This window comes from Adiantum capillus-veneris, chromosome 13 (genome assembly GCF_014529385.1).
Source record: "Adiantum capillus-veneris isolate H3 chromosome 13, ASM1452938v2, whole genome shotgun sequence".
Classification (NCBI taxonomy): Eukaryota; Viridiplantae; Streptophyta; class Polypodiopsida; order Polypodiales; family Pteridaceae; genus Adiantum; species Adiantum capillus-veneris.
Genome location: NC_140943.1, coordinates 93,201,225 through 93,218,837, shown reverse-complemented (window position 1 = coordinate 93,218,837; position 17,613 = coordinate 93,201,225). Strand labels below are relative to the sequence as shown.

At 40.4% G+C, this 17,613-nt stretch overlaps 3 protein-coding genes across 3 annotated transcripts; 2 read left to right on the top strand and 1 right to left on the bottom strand.

Annotated features, from left to right (window-relative positions):
* LOC147444454 (uncharacterized) lies at positions 1 to 5,059 on the bottom strand. Its single transcript, XM_086528111.1, has 14 exons — positions 4,824 to 5,059; positions 3,622 to 3,825; positions 3,303 to 3,549; positions 2,895 to 2,988; positions 2,706 to 2,810; positions 1,823 to 2,572; positions 1,637 to 1,751; positions 1,191 to 1,551; positions 658 to 1,094; positions 533 to 559; positions 429 to 445; positions 271 to 332; positions 92 to 174; positions 1 to 9 (listed from the first exon to the last, which is right to left on the bottom strand). The coding sequence occupies exons 1-14, from the start codon at positions 4,899 to 4,901 to the stop codon at positions 1 to 3; spliced, it is 2,589 nt and encodes an 862-aa protein (XP_086384237.1). The 5' UTR covers positions 4,902 to 5,059.
* LOC147444453 (uncharacterized) lies at positions 4,900 to 6,461 on the top strand. Its single transcript, XM_086528110.1, has 3 exons — positions 4,900 to 4,925; positions 5,426 to 5,734; positions 5,815 to 6,461. The coding sequence occupies exons 1-3, from the start codon at positions 4,900 to 4,902 to the stop codon at positions 5,909 to 5,911; spliced, it is 432 nt and encodes a 143-aa protein (XP_086384236.1). The 3' UTR covers positions 5,912 to 6,461.
* A 1,311-nt stretch (positions 6,462 to 7,772) lies between these two features.
* LOC147444452 (uncharacterized) lies at positions 7,773 to 9,039 on the top strand. The gene has a single exon (XM_086527862.1). It carries the CDS (start codon positions 7,817 to 7,819, stop codon positions 8,864 to 8,866), a length of 1,050 nt encoding a protein of 349 aa, XP_086383988.1. The 5' UTR covers positions 7,773 to 7,816; the 3' UTR covers positions 8,867 to 9,039.
* The last annotated feature ends 8,574 nt before the right edge of the window (positions 9,040 to 17,613 follow it).

The following is a 17,613-nucleotide window of genomic DNA, read 5'->3' as shown; positions in this document are numbered from 1 at the left end:
TCAATCCATCTGCAAAAAAATACACAATTGCTTAATACATACCCTCTTGTCAATCAACTTATAATTTTCAATGAACCTACTCCTAACATACCTTGACTCCAAATGGCTTCAACAAGCGATCATATATGCACTCATCCCTCTCAAACATAATGACATGTCTATCCATGAAGCCAGCTGCCAAGCCAAGTGTACCCGTGCCAGCAAATATGTCAAGGACTACATCCTGTGGACGGCTAAAAAGTGCGATTATGTACTTCACAAGCTTTTGACCTCTTTGACAACCACCCCTCCATGGCTTTCCTTTCCTCTTTACTAAATCTGCTTCAGGTACTCTGACATTGAATACACATTTTACTTACTTTAATGGCATATATATATATAAATGATGGATTAGGCATATAAACAAGTAAATGATAGAGTCAACTCACTTATCGAAGATAAGGTCCTGTCCAAATTGAAGGTCACCACCAAGTTTCAATTCTGGCAACTGATCATGATGTATACGATACACACAAGTTGTCGAACAACGAACAAAAGCAGACAAGATCAAGCAATTCACCTATTCAAATAGAAAGCTTTATGTCATACATGTCATTAAAGAATAGGATGCCACACTAAATTCTATTGCACATTAAATCAAGAATCAATTACTTGTACCTGTGTGACAATGGGTCCCAACCTCTTTCCAATAGGTGGTGTGCATCTCACAACCTGACGATGATATATCTTAAACCCTTTTTGCTTGCCAGCTTGCTCGACTTTCACCCCTTCCTCCATGGTGTACAAACAAACAAAAAACCCCATATCACTCAAGCATGAGTGTGCAAGCTGAAATGTGGTGTCATACAAGTTATCCACTATCTTGTTCCAAAACGGAACTTTATTGCAAAAGCATCCCTCGACAGCCACGTTAGATGGAAAATCTGCAAATATGAGGTCTATGCACAAGTCTAGCTGAGTGCCCTTCACAGTGCCTTGGCTACAAACTACATTGAAGGCCTCTAACACCTCAAGCCCCATTTGCTCTGCTTGTTGGGGATATTCAATAATATGAACAAGCTCTTCAACAGAAATGTTGAAAACGTAAATAGTGCCTACAAATCAAAGCTTTTAGATTTAAGAAAATGTATCAACAATCACAACACTCCATAGATCATATTAGATAGACAAAGCAAAGGCATCAACACTACCTGTAGGTTCCAATGTTTCATTGATTATGTCATCATTTTCTCTTAGCCCTCCACTGCTACTTGCGCTTTGATGTTGCCCTTGCATCTTGCCATCCTCTATAGCCTTGTTTGCTTGTAATGCCCTATGTACGACTTCCCTACCAAGATTTATAGGAAGTGTCTTACGAAATGATACTGATGCAGTGGATGCTACTACTTGAGAAGTTACCGTCGTCTCCTCTTCCAGGACACTATTCGTAGTAGTTGTAAGTTGAAGGGCTGCTTTATGTTGCTGAAATAATTCCAACTCCTCATCCGGAACATGGTTCTTAACCATGTCTAGCCACCATGGACACTTGGCTTTCTCTATGGTGGACAAGGACTTCACAATCAACAACTATTATTTAGCATAATCTCCCTATGCGTTAAGAGTTAACATAAAAAATGCAATGTAATGCATCGCTTACCCTTCCAAGCTTCACATCGGAATACATGAATGTAGGGTTATCTGCATATGTCCATACACTTGCCAAGGGGGGCATCTCATCAAGCATGTGTTGTGCAATCTCCTTGAGTAGCCATCTAAACACACACCAACTACTGAGTACTAGTTTAATGAGGACTAAAAAATTAAACCATACAAATTAACAAACCTATAAACAACTCGACGGGTTGCATTGTGTAATCCGGGTTGCTCATTCATGGCATTGGTCGACTTAATGCCACCTTCCACAACGCGAAATGCTCTATTGAAGTACTTTCTTCGGCAAAGCATGACAAAGTTGTTGAATCGATGTTCCAATGGCAGCCTTACTCGATCAGCATTTTGAATGTCTAGTAATAGACCTAGACCATATTGATTGACTTGCAACCAAAAGCAATACATGTGGAGCCAGTCCCTAACTTTAGCTTTGTCATTGGGAAGGCACTCCAAGGATCGAATTGATACTTGTGAGCTATCTAACAATTTCACAATGTGTGCCTTATCCACATCTGTTATGCAAGCATTTCCAATCATGTTGAGTTTCTCTTCAGTCGCAATATGCGCACTCGGTTCATGCCAAGGCAAGGACAGAGTAGCACACCAAAACTTCTCTCCATTTGCAGGATCTGCAATCCTTGCATACTTGGAGGTCTTTCCCCTATAGGTAATCTCCATCTTCTTTATCACCTTGGCCCTACCAGTTTCATCCATTCCCTTAGCCAACTCTTCAATCTTCTGTTCCATCTCATCCTTAAAGAGCAACCATGTCATTATTTGCACAGGGAGTGTAAACCAACTCCTTTTCCCCCGAGATGAAACAACCTGCATTTCTTTCTCCACCCATGCTCTGTCTTCAATAGACAAACCATCCAAGAGAGTAGTCTTGTCTGCCTCTCCTAGGCTTCTCAATTGGAACAACCTATCTCCAAATGTGGTTGGCAGATATGCATAATCGTTCATCCTGTAGCATTAAAACAAAAAAGAATATCAATAACTCCAAGACAACAATTAAAATTTTCAAGGAGAATAGTAGATGCCCAACATCATCTTACTTGTTCAATCTTGCCAAGGAAAACATTAATTCCCCCACATCAGTCTTTGCAAACTGCAAAAAGTGGCAGACCACAGAGCAATGTCTAGACAGGTCGTTCTCAAACGCTGTACTGCATAATTGTACAATTATATTAAAATAGTGCAATCAACACAACAAAAGTTCTTAAAGGAGATTAAGTTAAAGAATTCCTTGTCTAATGCATTCCATCCATGCATGCAGACGATTGTTGCCATCCAGGACATGGACCATCTTTCCTTTCAAGTAGGGTCCCCACTCTGTCTCTAAATCAAGGGACCTCTCAAATCTTTCATTAATTGTTTTCCAGCAGTCATCCCAAGAATCTATCCTTTCTTGAGTGATTGGTGTCTCCTCCCCCTCTAGATCAATAATGGAGACAGTAAAGGCTTCGTTGCTCTCAAGATATCCTCCCATCTTAAAAAACTTCTTGTGAGTGATCTTTCGGTGGAAGGGCTTACTTTTCTAATGGCTTCACTAGACAGTAACCTGCATAATGGGATCCTAGGGGGTGGTCCAGAAAATGTGACTCTGATTCTTTCAAGGAATGCCTGTGGTGTAGAGATCTCAAGGATCTTACCAAACACCTCTAATTTGTTTCTTCTCCCCCCTGCAAGATTGGAGATATTCTGGCCTTCTGTCACCTCATCATCTTGTTGCCCCTCAGTCACCTCATCATCATGTTGCCCCTCCTCCTCATCATCTTGCCCCGCAGTCACCTCATCATCATGTTGCCCCTCCTCCTCATCATGTTGCCCTTCAGTCACCTCATCATCATGTTGCCCCTTAGTCACCTGGTCATGTTTCTCAACTACCACCTCCTCACTCTGATCATCTTCCTGAGTTCTCTGAGTATCAGCTCCCTGCTCCTCTCTCTCAATAGCAACTTGATCCACTACCTTCTCAACGTTTTCTTGCTCCAAGTCATGAACAATACTATCAACCAGCTCCTCAGCACCACCATTTTCCTCAACATCTTCAGCATCCTTTTGACTTACTTGAGAATGCTCTTGATTACCTGCTCTTGCAATTGACCTATTGAAGTTGTCCTGCTTTGATGGTCTACCTCTTCTCTTGTATGTTGCTCCAGAATCCCGTGCACCCTGCACAATTTTCCTTCTCTTAGGCATAGTTACCATACTCATAATATCTGCCTCACACTTACCATCCTCACAATTTGATCTTGTGAAGTGCATAAACACTTTGAAAGAATGAAAATTCTCGATTATATGAAATCTAGTTAAAAGCCATATGAATGACTGAATCGGACACATTGGAAAGGACAACATCAGCCATTAACTAAATTATGGGTAGTTGTGTTGCGTTAGAGTCATTATGGCAAGTTAAAATCATTACGGTCGACACATTTATCACCACGAATCTCGCTCCAGCCATTAACTAAATTATGGGTAGTTGTGGTGTGTTAGAGTCATTATGGCGAGTTGAAATCATTACAGCTGGCACATTTATCACTTTACAAATCTCGCACCACCTCTATACTACCACTTATCATTTTGCTCTTCTCCATTCTCCTGGAGCTTTATGTGAAGAATCTATCTGTTCTTTCTGCAAACATGTAAGTGACTGTGTGTGTGTGTGTGTGTGTGTGTGTGTGTGTGTGTGTGTGTGTGTGTGTGTGTGTGTGTGTGTGTGTGTGTGTGTGTGTGTGTTCTCCATTCGCAGTCACGCTGACCCCTCCTGGATTTGCTCTCCAGTTCTCCATCGACAACTCACACCCTGCATCTCACGCTGTTTGAGGTGTTAAGGGAGCTTTATTATACACAGTGTCTCTCATAGGATCTCTCTCTCTCTCTCTCTCTCTCTCTCTCTCTCTCTCTCTCTCTCTCTCTCTCTCTCTCTCTGTTGCTACCACGAACTAGTAGTGATGCAAGCTTCAACAGCGCTACCACCTGCTCAATACACATAGCAACAGCTCAATACACACAGCAACAGGAATCTTCCATTCCCCTCACACCTACGCTCAACTCAAATGCTCTCATTTGCTGTCAAATTCACCTTCTCTTTTCTCAGATCTTTAAGTGCGCTCAGCGTGCTTAAAGATTTGAGAAAGATGGTCCTTAAATCAAAAGGTTAAGCTTACCTTTGCTGTTTTCTTGGGGCTTAAGGGGTGGAAGTATTTGGCCAGTGGCGACGTTTGCAAGAGCCTTGCCTTCCTCATGGCGTTGCAAAGGATGGAAACCAGGCAAACAATATGAACGATTAAGAATAAGCAGTGTGCATTTCAAAAGTTGAACATTTGAAGGGCAATAAAAATGTTTTGAAAAGTTAGAATATAATTAAAAAACCAAACTAACTTTCTTCAACCGTTTCTCCAGATTAACGTATTCTTAAACATGTCTCAAGATTAACATTTTTTAAACATTTCTCAGAATTTCAGTTTTTTTAAAAAAACTGGGATTGATAGTAGTGTTTTCGAATGTCTGTGAAATTATTAACTTTTACAACCATTTCGCTAGATTAACGTTTTTTAAAACATTTCTCAAGATTAACATTTTTTAAGCATTTGTCAGAATTTCATTTAAAAAAAAAACTCGGATTGAGACAGAAGTGTTTTTGAATGAATGTGAAATTGTTAACTTTACAGAGTTGTTGGTACAGATTGACTTGACACGTGTTCAATTTACTCAAAATTATTAACTATGGATATGGTGTTGATCTGATTGAAAGTTCTCTTTTATGCAGGGAAGCTAAAATTTTCTTGCAATCTGTGTCCGGACAGTCCATCAACATTCCATTCATCCATGGAAAATGCCTCCTTCCCGTCAAGCTCCTGCAAGAGAAGTTGTGTGGTACAACTAGGGTCATTGTCGAGGGTCTTGTTCAGGAGGGACAAGAGTTTAATGTTTTGGCACCTCTTCCCACCTATGCGGGGGTTTATATGGAGGCATACTTCATCTTGGAGGAATCATTATCTAAAAATTACACTGCAAGACTAGAAGACATCTTTCAGACCCCTGAGTCATCTCCAATTGGTCCATCACCTGCACCAATGTAAGTGCATGTAAGTCCAAGATCATTTTGGAAGGTTTGAATTTGAACAATTCTTCACTATTTTTTTTGCTCTCTTGCAGACAAATTGATGATGATGAGGAAAATGAAGATCATGTTGAATTTGATAAGCTAGATGAAGAAACTCTAAATTTTGAGACAACAGTTTCTGCATTCTAGATCATCCGTACACTCCATGTGCTTCACACTATTATGCAAGAGCGTGAATACAAGGGCAAGGTCAAAGATCTACCAAAAACCTACCAAGAATTCTGCATCTATGAAATGATTGAGGGGAAGGCAATGGAGGGTATGGAGCAAAAGTATGAGGGAAATTTGTGGACAAAACCACAAACTCAGACAAGAACTCAAAAATATTTTGTCCTTAGGAAGAGTTTTTGTGGAGGGGTTTTCCAATGTATGAATGAGCGATGCTCATTTAGGAGCAGAACTAATCAAACTAACAAGCAACATTGGAATGGTCAGTTGTCCAAGCTCCCAAAGAATGGCTGCCTAGCCATGGGGAGCTATGGAAATTTGGAATGCTTTTTTTGCAAGCATGTTCCCATGTGTGTGAAAGATTGTCCAGCAACAGTTTACTACTTTATGCCTAGGGATTCTTGCCATAGTAGGCTATTTATGCACCATGGCAAGCACAAACACATCGTCCCTAAGGGAATGTCTAGAGCATCAATTCTGAACATAAAAGCCTTAGTAGCTTAAGGCAGTGACAATGGACAATAGAGCAGGCCCTAGGAAGGTACAAATGATATTGGCTAGAGAGATGGTGCTCAAGGCCTTCGCAGATGACAATATTACCAGTGGGGATTTTATAAGTGAGAAGGAGGTCCATGAGATGTCCCAAGAATTGCTTACCCTTGTCAACATGAAGAAGTAAGTTTTCAACTTATAAGCACCAAAACACTTGTATTCTTGAAAAATTGGTTCACCCATGATTATGTATGTTGTAGGGTAAAGCAAATGGTGATGCAGTGTAGAAGGACCACTCGACCAATGGGTGATGGATATGATGCAATTCTTGAACTAAAGAGAAAGTGCCACTTTCAGTTCTTCCATGGTTCTCGATTTCCGTTGCAAGCATCAACATCACAAGAGCGGTCCTTCATATTCAAGATGTCTACTACTGGCCCAGGTTCAAGAGTAGATGTGGTCAGAAGGATGGATAGAGATGGACATGAAGACCTCCAATTATCATGGGTTTGTTTTGACCATGTCCATCGAATAGAAGGAGGCTGGCACACAATGGGAGCACATGTTTATGATCACACGTAAGCAACAAATAAGTATTAAAAAATAAATAAGTGGATGTGGATACTAATTGTGTAAACTATTGTATACCTTGGCTCATGGCTTTGTAATGTTATTAGGATTGGAGAGCTTCTAACTATTGCCACATGCGAGTTCAAAGAAGAGGATGAGGAAGCACAAATAATGTTTTGGGAATCTATGAACCAGGTTATGATTGAGCACACAGATAGGCCAGCCAATTTTCAAGGATTCATGTCAGATGAGGCAGGAGCAAATTGGAATGCAGTGAGATATGTGTTCGGGGACAAGAAGGAAATGGTGGGTAGGGAAAGGTCTTGTCTATGGCACTGGGAGGATAATTTGAGGGTGCACACACAGAGGTATATCCACTCCCAGTACCAATCAAAGCATAAAGAGATGTGTGAGAAGTGGAGATTGTCTGAAACAACAGATGTGGCACTCGAGCAATTTCGTAGGATTAGGAGCTGGTGGGCAACAGGCAAGACAACAGATAAAAACATACCAAAGCTAGATAGTTGGTTGAGTTGGTGGCATTTCAGGGTTAGCCATTGGGGACATATGATGGTCAAGGATGGGGAGCCCATAATGAATGCATTGATTCCAAGGACCAACCTCTCTGAGAGCAAACATGCAAGTTGGTTGGCTGGAGAGGGGTACAAGCAAAAAATTAGTCTTTATGATGCATGTGTCACTGATCTTATTAATGCCTATCTTCAGTGTGCCCGGCGTCTAGCCTTCTTGGATGGTAAATATATTGGAGGGGGGCCAACATTGGAAATTTTAGTTGACAGAGCCATGTCAAGCATGCAGACTAGTCCATCACCAGCAGCCACCTCAAGGGCAGTGGATGATGCTTCCATGGGTACTCCAATGTTCAATAACAGAGTTAATTTCAAGGGTGAGAAGAGGACAATGCGTGCCAAGCGACCATTAATGGATATGGATACAAGCATTTGTAGCCACAGGCCTGAGTATAATTATGTCACGCAAGATAAGACATCAAATGCAGCACATGAGCAACCATGCAGTGAATTGTTGCAAGCTCTAGAGCAAAATGTCCATGACACAAAGTGGGCTATTCACAGGATACCAACATCAAGTAGAGTGGAGTGTAACCATTGGACAGCTGGTAAGAAGTGTGGATTGAGACAGAGACCGGGAGACCCAGCTCCATGTTTTTGGAGTGACTGTCAATTATCTTCTTGGCGGAAGCAAAAGTTTTGCTACTTTTGCAACACAGATGTGAGGCATACATGGAGAATGGTCACAAGCATCATACACCCACCAGAATGCGCTCCGCATGTTTGGCCTATTGCAAAGGGCACCAAACTCAACATCCAAGAAGCTTGTGCACTTGTGAAGGCAGGATTTGAGATTGGAGTGTCAACGGAATCATTGATCCCCAAAGAAGTGCATCAGAGAGAGCCCCATGCCAACAAAAATGAAGATCAAAATTATCCCTATCGACCAGGGGTATCGAAGGCTGCCTATGCTCAAGTTAATGCAGCATTAGAAATGTCAGCAAAATTGACTGGAAGCCACGTAGAAGTGGAAGGAGAGAAAGAGATTTTTACCATAGAACTACTGACGGGTCACAGTAGAGCCCCTACATCATGCATAGAAGTTATAATTCAGAATGTCCCATCTTGTTCGTGCATTGATTTTCAAGGCATGTTGGCAAAAAAAGCATCCTTTCTTGCTTGCAAGCATCTTTACTTTGTGTACTTGATTGTACTTGGACAAGATGTCAACAACAACATGCATATCCATCAAGCACGAATTCCAAAGGCCATTCTTAAGGATATGCTAACAAAGGCAGTCAGAATCCAACCTAATCAGCTATAAGGGCTATAGCCTGGGTGATGTCTTATTTTGTTTTTGGAAGGGTAGACAAGATAGCAAAACCTATAGTCTATAAATCACTGCAGTTATTTAGTTCCTCCTACTTAGTGCATTTTGTAACCCACTCAGCACCTAATTTTTGAAATGAATCAGCATAAACTTTTTGTAAGAGGTAGGTACTAAAGCATTTTTTTTTCTAGGTTATTCCTTCAAGAATATGATAGATTTCATCCATAACATATTCAAAGAGTTTTGCAAACTTTGCAACTCTACCATGGCACTCTCTCTTGTCTATATTGCAATCTCCATTGCTTTCCAATGGTCAACTTTGAATGGCATGCTCTCTGTCACTCTCTCTCTCTCTCTCTCACACACACACACACTTCAAACCCCCTCTAGCTTGTCACTATCTCATTTTGTACCCACCACTCATAATCTTTTCAGGTTGTTTCTTTTGTTTCATTCGTGTTTCAAATAATTGTATCATAGGTATGATTATTGTATGTTTTTCTCTCATAGATCATTTGGGCCTTTTGCAAAGGTAGTACATCTAAAATCCGCTCTCTCTCTCTCTCTCTCTCTCTCTCTCTCTCTCTCTCTCTCTCTCTCTCTCTCTCTCTCTCTCTCTCTCTCTCTCTCGCTCTCTCGCGATTTTAGGATCGTCTTTCTCTATGTGCACTGGAGTATATTAAACCCTAAATACATGGGGCTTGATTTTACTACAGTGGGGTTGTCTCAAGCTACTTTGTGCTCGCTTCTATCTGCTCAACTGATTTCTCATTTTTGCTCAAGGCTCACTGCTCTTGGCTCGCTCCATGGATGCACTCGGACGGAAGCAGTGGCTACACCAGTCCATTTGATCAACAGATCTCCTAGTAGGGTTCTGGATAAGAGTGAAGTGGTCGAGATGCTATGGACAGGCAAGGCACCTTCGTATAAGCATCTCAGAGTCTTTGGTTGTGAAGCTTATAACCATATTCCTAAGGAGTTCATGAATAAGTTAGAACCAAAGAGCAAGAAGTGTATATTTCTTGGCTACCGAGGATCGGGCGAGATGGGTTACCGGCTTTGGGATCCTGAGTCCAGAAAAGTTATTCGTAGCAATGATGTGCATTTCAATGAATCCAAGTTTCACGCTAAGCCAGAGAAGACAGAGGAGATCAGAAGACTTGTCTTCAGGGAAGATGGACCTAGTGCTAGCACATCAAAACAACATGGGCAAGCTCAGGAACACCCTATAGTGGCTAGAGAGGCGAATCAGTTGTGGTGAGACGTTCTGAGCGTGTCTCCCAACCACCTGATTCTTATTTGCCATCTCTAAATTATGTCATGCTCACAGATTGCGGAGAACCATCTTGTTACAAGGAAGCATTACAAGTGGTTGACTCAAAAAAATGGCAGTTGGCCATGCAGTCAGAGATGACAGCTCTGCATAAAAACCAGACATGGAAGATAGTTAAATTACCACAAGGCAAAAAGGCACTACCTTGTAAATGGGTTTACAAGTATAAGATCACCGCTCATGATAGTCAGCCAAAGTACAAAGCAAGGCTTGTTGCCAAGGGCTTTAAGCAAGAACAAGGCATTGACTTTGATGAAGTCTTCTCTCCACTGGTCAAGATGACTACATTGAGATGCTTTCTTGCATTGGTTGCTATATTGGATTTGGTGTTGCACCAAATGGATGTCAACACAGCGTTCTTGCATGGTGATTTAGATGTGGAAATTTACATGCAACAGCCAGAAGGGTTTGTTGAGAAAGGCAAGGAAAATTTGGTATGCCAGTTGTTAAAAAGTCTTTATGGCTGAAAACAATCACCGAGGGCATGGTACCATAAGTTCCACTAGTTTATGCTTTCTCAAGGCTACAAACGTAGTGAGTTCGATCACTGTCTATATACAAAGAAGGCTAAGGATGGAAGTTGGCTGATCCTTATTTTGTATGTGGATGACATGTTGATTGCTGGAAGAAATTTCAGCTTTGAAGTCAAAGATGGCAAAATCGTTTGACATGAAAGATATGGGTGAGGCAAGTCATACACTTGGTATGCGCATTGAGAGAGACAGATCAAACAACTTGATTTGGTTATCTCAAACAGAGTATATTGACAAGGTTTTGCAACGTTTCAATATGGAGAAGGGAAAGGCATTGAGTGTTCCATTGCCACCATGTGTGAAACTTAGCAAACAAGATTGTCCTGTGCCTGAGGAAGAAAATACTGAAATGGATAAGATTCCATATGCATCTGCAGTGGGTAGTTTGATGTATGGAATGATCGCTACACGTCCGGATATTGCATTTGCAGTGGGAGTGGTTAGCAGATATATGTCAAATCCCGGCAAGAAACATTGGGAGGTAGTGAAAGGTATCATGAGATACTTAAAACATACAAAGAGTATGTGCATATGCTATGGTAGTCAGGATTTGAGTGTCATAGGATACACTGACTCAGATTATGTAGGAGACTTGGATAAAAGGAGACCTACATCAGGCTATGTCTTTACATTGGCTAGAGGTGCCATATCATGGTGATCTCGATTACAAGATTGTGTTACGTAGTCTACCAAGAAGCTGAGTATGTTGTAGCAAATGAGGCAAAGAAGCTATTTGGCTTGGTAGATTGGTAGCAAACTTGGGAATCAAAGTAGATATGCCAGAGTTATATTGTGATAGTCAAAGTGCTATACAATTGGCAAAGAATCCAGTGTTCCATTCGAAGACTAAGCATATTGATGTGAAATATCACTTCATTAGGGAAGTACTTGAAGACAAGCAGATACAACTGTTGAAGATCCACACCAAGGACAATCCTGCTGATCTACTCACAAAAGGACTTCCAAAAGAGGGCTTTGTGCATTGTCGTGAGTTATTGGGCATTGAATAGGTGGCAGCCATGTAAATCTTTGTACATTTATGTTCATAGATTTACAGTTACTTAAAGTGCCACATTGGACTTTAAGTGGGAGGTTGTTGGGATTAAAGCCCAAGTGGCCTCTTATACGGATATGGCCGACCGCCCGCCTAACTCACTTATCACTAACTCTTTGTATATACTCACTTATACTTTTGTGGATAATAAGGTTTGGGATATAACCCTTCAACGACTTCTCTGCATATTGTGTAAGCTCTCTGTGTATCTCTGTGTGTATGTGTGAGAGAGAGTCAATCCACGCTCCGCTCCGCGACTTCAATCCGTTTTTTCGGCTTCCAATTTTGGAACAAGCAGCTACCGCCCTTTGTCTTAGAAATAAAACTAAAGCTCTTGGGTAGGCTACCTTCATAAAGGAACTTCATATTTTATCTAAGACACAAATTTGACAAATTCACCTTTTCTCCTTATTGTACAAATACGTGTGAGAGTTAATGATCATTCCAAAAAACAAAAAGACCCTAAATGATATTATGACCCACTCTTTGCATATAAATATTTCCTCTTACCTTGGGCCTAGCTATATTATATACTTGATTACTCCATTATGTAGGAGTTATGTATATACTATATGTAGGTGCATATTTTTACCAGGCCTAAGTAAGCCACTTCACATATGCCATCCATGTCCATATTTCGTGCACTAGATGTAAAGCCTCTTTTAAGCTTAGTGTGACTTTACTCTAGCAAAATTCACAAAAATTCTTATACTCCCTCAATAAGTGATTTTTTTACTTTTTACATATATTTTTTCCTCACAATAGAAAATAAGTTCACAATCATCTACCATATTAATTAATAATTGAGGGATACTTCTTATTTTAGACTATTAGTTTTCAAATATTTAATGTGTCAATATATAGATGCCATGAGCTCATCATTGTAGATCCCATTCTTCCATCTTGTATATATTTTATTTCACCAATAATTCTCATCCATGTATGTTGAAAGGGAACTTCAATGACCTATGCCATGTTATGATCCATTGAAGGCTCACTCTTGAAGCCTTATGAAAGTTCAACTAAAGAAGGGTCACTAAAAGAATTTTGTTGAGGGAAAACACACATGATTTTGTCAAAAAAAATTCATTTAGTTCTTCCCTTTTCAAAATGATGGTGAATCCCAATCTACCCTCATCTTACTTTGATAGGTAATCTTCTACTCTCTTTACCTCCTCCTTTATTTCCACACACACACACACACACACACACACACACACACAATCCTTTTCATTCCTCACTCAAACATGTAAATTCCACCTTTCCTCTCACCTTTTTCTCCATTCCCCTCCCTCCTTACCTCCAGGCTTCAAAATCAGTCTCTATACACATATACACTTCAATATCTTCTATAATCACTTCCATCTTACCACTTCCTCTTCACCCTTTCCAAAACTTAAAAAATATCAAGGTAAACCTCTAAAAATGGGAGACTTTTAGTATCAAGTGTTCAATGTTTTTACTTCAATGCAACTTTGTCGACAACTACAAGCTACGTGGAGGACTATATTTACTAACCGCTTCATCAACTCGTATACATAGGTGATATTTTTCTTTTTTCTTAGCTTCACATATTGCATCAATTACTCATACATCTCAAATAGTTTTACCATTGTACACTCCCATGTGATGCACTTTGCATACATACTTGGTCAATTTCTTCTTTCAAGTACTAATCTACGAACACAAATAACCAATGATCTAATCATAGAAGGCACCTCACCTCAAGAGATGTAAATAGTGAAAATGCACTCTCTCTCTCTCTCTCTCTCTCTCTCTCTCTCTCTCTAATTTCATCTTTTTCTACCATCAATAATGCTTTTCTCTTGAGCTTCCATCCATGACTCAAGCAAATAAGAGAAGTTTGCCATATTTTGATGTTAAAAAAAGTTTAATATTGATTTGTTAGCTTGTAAAATAATAACCTGAATGAGGAGTCTCGAACCTATAAATATGTCTCTCTTCTTCTTTGTAATTCATCTCTCATATACCACCTCGACACTATACACGTGAGAAGAGACTTTGATGTGGTCGCCACTTTGTGAGCTTCACACCTTGGTGTGAGAGAAGCTTTGATGCCACACACTGTATATGAAAGAGAATGGGAGTGCACATCTCAAACTTCCTTATTGGAAATGCTCTTTCATCACATCCCCCTCCCTCCACTTGTGCCAAATGATTGATGAATACAAGGTGACTTATATCTTCGGAACTTTGTCATTTGAGCTTGTTCTTTTTATGTGTTTATGCTTCCTTCGTTATCAAATTGGTTCATTGTAAGAGAGTGGTACGATGAGAGGGCTCTTGCAACCCTACGACAATGTGTGTGATGGCAATGATTAGCACTAAGCATGTTGTTTGTGTAGTCTCTATACAAGCGCAATGATAGTGGTAAACTGCACGAACACCTTGCAAGTGTAAGCCAAGTCTTGTGAAAATGCTTCTCTTTATCTCTTATTCTCTCTAGTCGATGCAAGTGGGTGTGTGTGCATAGGAGCGTGTTGCTTGTTTTGGGTGTGTTTTTTGTCTCTGCTTTTTTGTCAAAAAGGAAACTCTCTTGCATCCTAGTTCTCACCTATAGCTAGGTGGTCCCCCATTTGAGTTGGTTTTGGCTATGGGTTGGTCTGTTGAGTTGTCTTGTGTTATGTCATGGCCCTAGTTGAGTAGCATGAGAGGCTAGAATAATATCTATACTACAAGCTCAATGATATTGGTAAAGTGCACGAACACCTTGCAAGTGTAAGCCAAGACTTGTGCAAATGCTTCTCTCTCTCTCTTATTCTCTCTAGTCAATGCAAGTGGGTGTGTGCGCATAAGAGCGTGTTGCTTGTTTTGTGTGTATTTGTTGTCTCCTTTTTTGTCAGAAAGGAAACTCTCTTGCATCCTATTTTACAACTACATCTAGGTGGTTCCCCGTTTGAGTTGGTTTTGGCTATGGGTTGGTTTGTTGAGTTGTTTTGTGTTATGTCATAGACCTAATTGAGCAATACAAGAGGCTAGAATAATATCTTTACAAGCTCAATGATAGTGGTAAAGTGCATGAAAAACTCGCAAGTGTAAGCCAAGCCTTGTGCAAGTGCTTCTCTATATCTCTTATTCTCTCTAGTCGATGCAAGTGTATGTGTGTGTGTGCGCACGCACATAAGAGCGCGTTGCTTGTTTTGTGTGTATTTGTCGTGTCTCCTTTTTTGTTAGAAAGGAGTCTATCTTGCCTCCTAGTTCGTATCTACAATGATAGTCGTGTGCATGAACACCTTGCAAGTGTAAGCCAAGCCTTGTGCAAATGCTTCTCTGTATCTCTTATTCTCTCTAGAAACTGACGAGAAGCAAAGAGTGGGGCACCTTTATAAGTAAGCATCCTTAGAGTTTGAAACCCACACAAGTTCTTATTAATACCCACACAATCTCCTTTCTCATAATTCAAGTCCCATCTCTTGATAATTATAAGCATTGAACATCCTACACAAATATAGAGGTTGAGGCGGCTTGGAATGATGAGCACAAACCAACCAAGCCAAATAAGAGACACTCCAAAAATATCATTTTCTCAGCAAAAGCCAAGAAACTCGCATAGAAACCATTCCTATAAGCCAAAGTAAGGTATTCCCTTCCTTATCTTACTCCCCATGAATCCAATTGACCAAAGATAGCACCATTGTGCCTTGCAAAAAGCCACTCACCTTCTCCCTTTTAACTCCCTAAATGCACATTTCATGTGGCACCTCCACCACTCTGTAGACACACCAACACAAATTTGACAAGAGCAATCGTTAATTACCTCGCAATACACTCAAAAACCAAAAGAGTATTGAAGTAAGCCAAAAATGTGACCTATAAGTGGTTCCTAACTATGAGGTTTGCAAAAATTGGCTAGACTGGAGATCCCTACCACCTTAAGGTTTCAGATCTAGATGGCTAGACCAATTTGTGGAAACCTCACAAAGTACTGAGATGAGTGACCTCCTGAGAAGGTTGTCACTTCAACTAATATCAAAGCCATCCTTGTGGGGTAAACCTCATGAATGCCACAAGGATAAACCTCATGAATGCAAGGTTTTAGTGTAGCTAAAAACTTCAAGAATTTCATGACTGCTTTACCTCACCTTGATTGAGGGGAGCTCTCTAAGTAGCATCATGCTCTCACAGCCCAAGGCTTGGAATGATGAAGAAAGTCCTAGGGTAAGGCGAACTTGTGACCTATGCTTATGGCCTAACCATGAGGCTTGCATAAATTGGCTAGATTGGAAGTCCCTAAAGGGTTTGGGGTCTAGTTGGCTTTTGACCAATTTGTGTAATCTCACACATATGCAACGAAAATAGAGGGATGGGTCACGTCTTGAGAAAGTGTTGCCCCCATGGAAGTTTAGATAAGGGAGCCCATTGCAGCTACATCTCAATGAAACATGTGGTTTCCTCCTTTAAATGCATTTAAAGTGATGATAATCCAGCGAAGCAAGCATTCCACTGTGGTCACCTTGGCTCGATGATTGATGCGTCATTTTTTCACCTTTTTGACCCATTTTCTTTTTTTGGTAAAGTTAATCTCCATGTATAGACAATGATTGTCCGCATTGAACTCTATGCAAGATGAGCACTTAGCCACATTACCCCTCATTTCTTTGCATTTGTAAGGCCTTGTTTACACATTCTAAAGCTTGTTAAGACAACTCGTGCCACATCTAGGGCCCCTAGTCCCTTGAAGGGGTTATAATGGTGATAACCAACAAAAAGCACACCACTCTATGTACCTTCGATATAGTTCACCATCCACATGTCACATCTAAATCCAAGTTGATGAGCTGTCTAAAAGAATTTTTTCATCTTTTTAAGTGCAAAAAAGCACCTGACAACATGTAGGCAAATCATGCAATCTTCACATGAGACACGATGTATTTGGTTGTGTAAAAGAATTAAGCCGGCAAAAAACAAAGGCATCAACAAGAGTGTGCATGTGGGTATGAGATCTTTCCAACCAGAAAAGCATCCAACTCTTGATCAATTGGCGAGATCCTCTCTCTCTATCTCTCTCTCTCTCTCTCTCTCTCTCTCTCTCTCTCTCTCACAGTCTCAAAAAAGGTCTTTATTTATTTTTCTAATAGAAAATAAGTTGATGTGTTTTGTGTACTCATGGAGCTCTAGGATGCTCTACCAAGCCCACCTCCAAGAGGATGTACAGAAATGTAGTAAACCCATGATGCTAAAGGTTATGGGAACCCTCCTAGTAGAATGAACTAAAATGGTGGGAGCTATGCCATGTGACATGGCCCTCAACCAAAGTGAACTCTGGAGTGCAATTTTAACATCTGCAAAATGAGAATTTATGCTCCTTGTTGCCTTAGAGGAGCTATCATATATATCCCACTGGCTATGTAAATCTTTGAGCATATATCTAGCAAAGTGGCGGTCAAAGAGATATTTTCACAACATCTACGTTTAGAAGCCCTCCACATCCTTCATTCATTAACATCAAATTTCATGAGCAAATTAGTCAAGCCCTCCAAATCATGCATTGAGTAATGCGTCAAATTTACCTTAAGACTACAACTTGTGGTTGCATTTTTTGAATCATGCACAATGGCAAGTGGCATATCAAGAATGTCTTGTCTATAAATATTGTATGTGCAGCTTGAAGACTAAAAATGGTGTTGCTTGCCACCCCACACAAGTGTGTGCCTCATGAACTGTAAAAGTAGCAACCACTTTCCAAGTCATAAAACCATGGTGTGTGAGGAGGTATAAAGCTTTGGAAATCATATCAGCATGGTGTAAAATGTGTAATAGATGTCACAATAGATATCTAGTGTGGTTAGGGCATCCCATT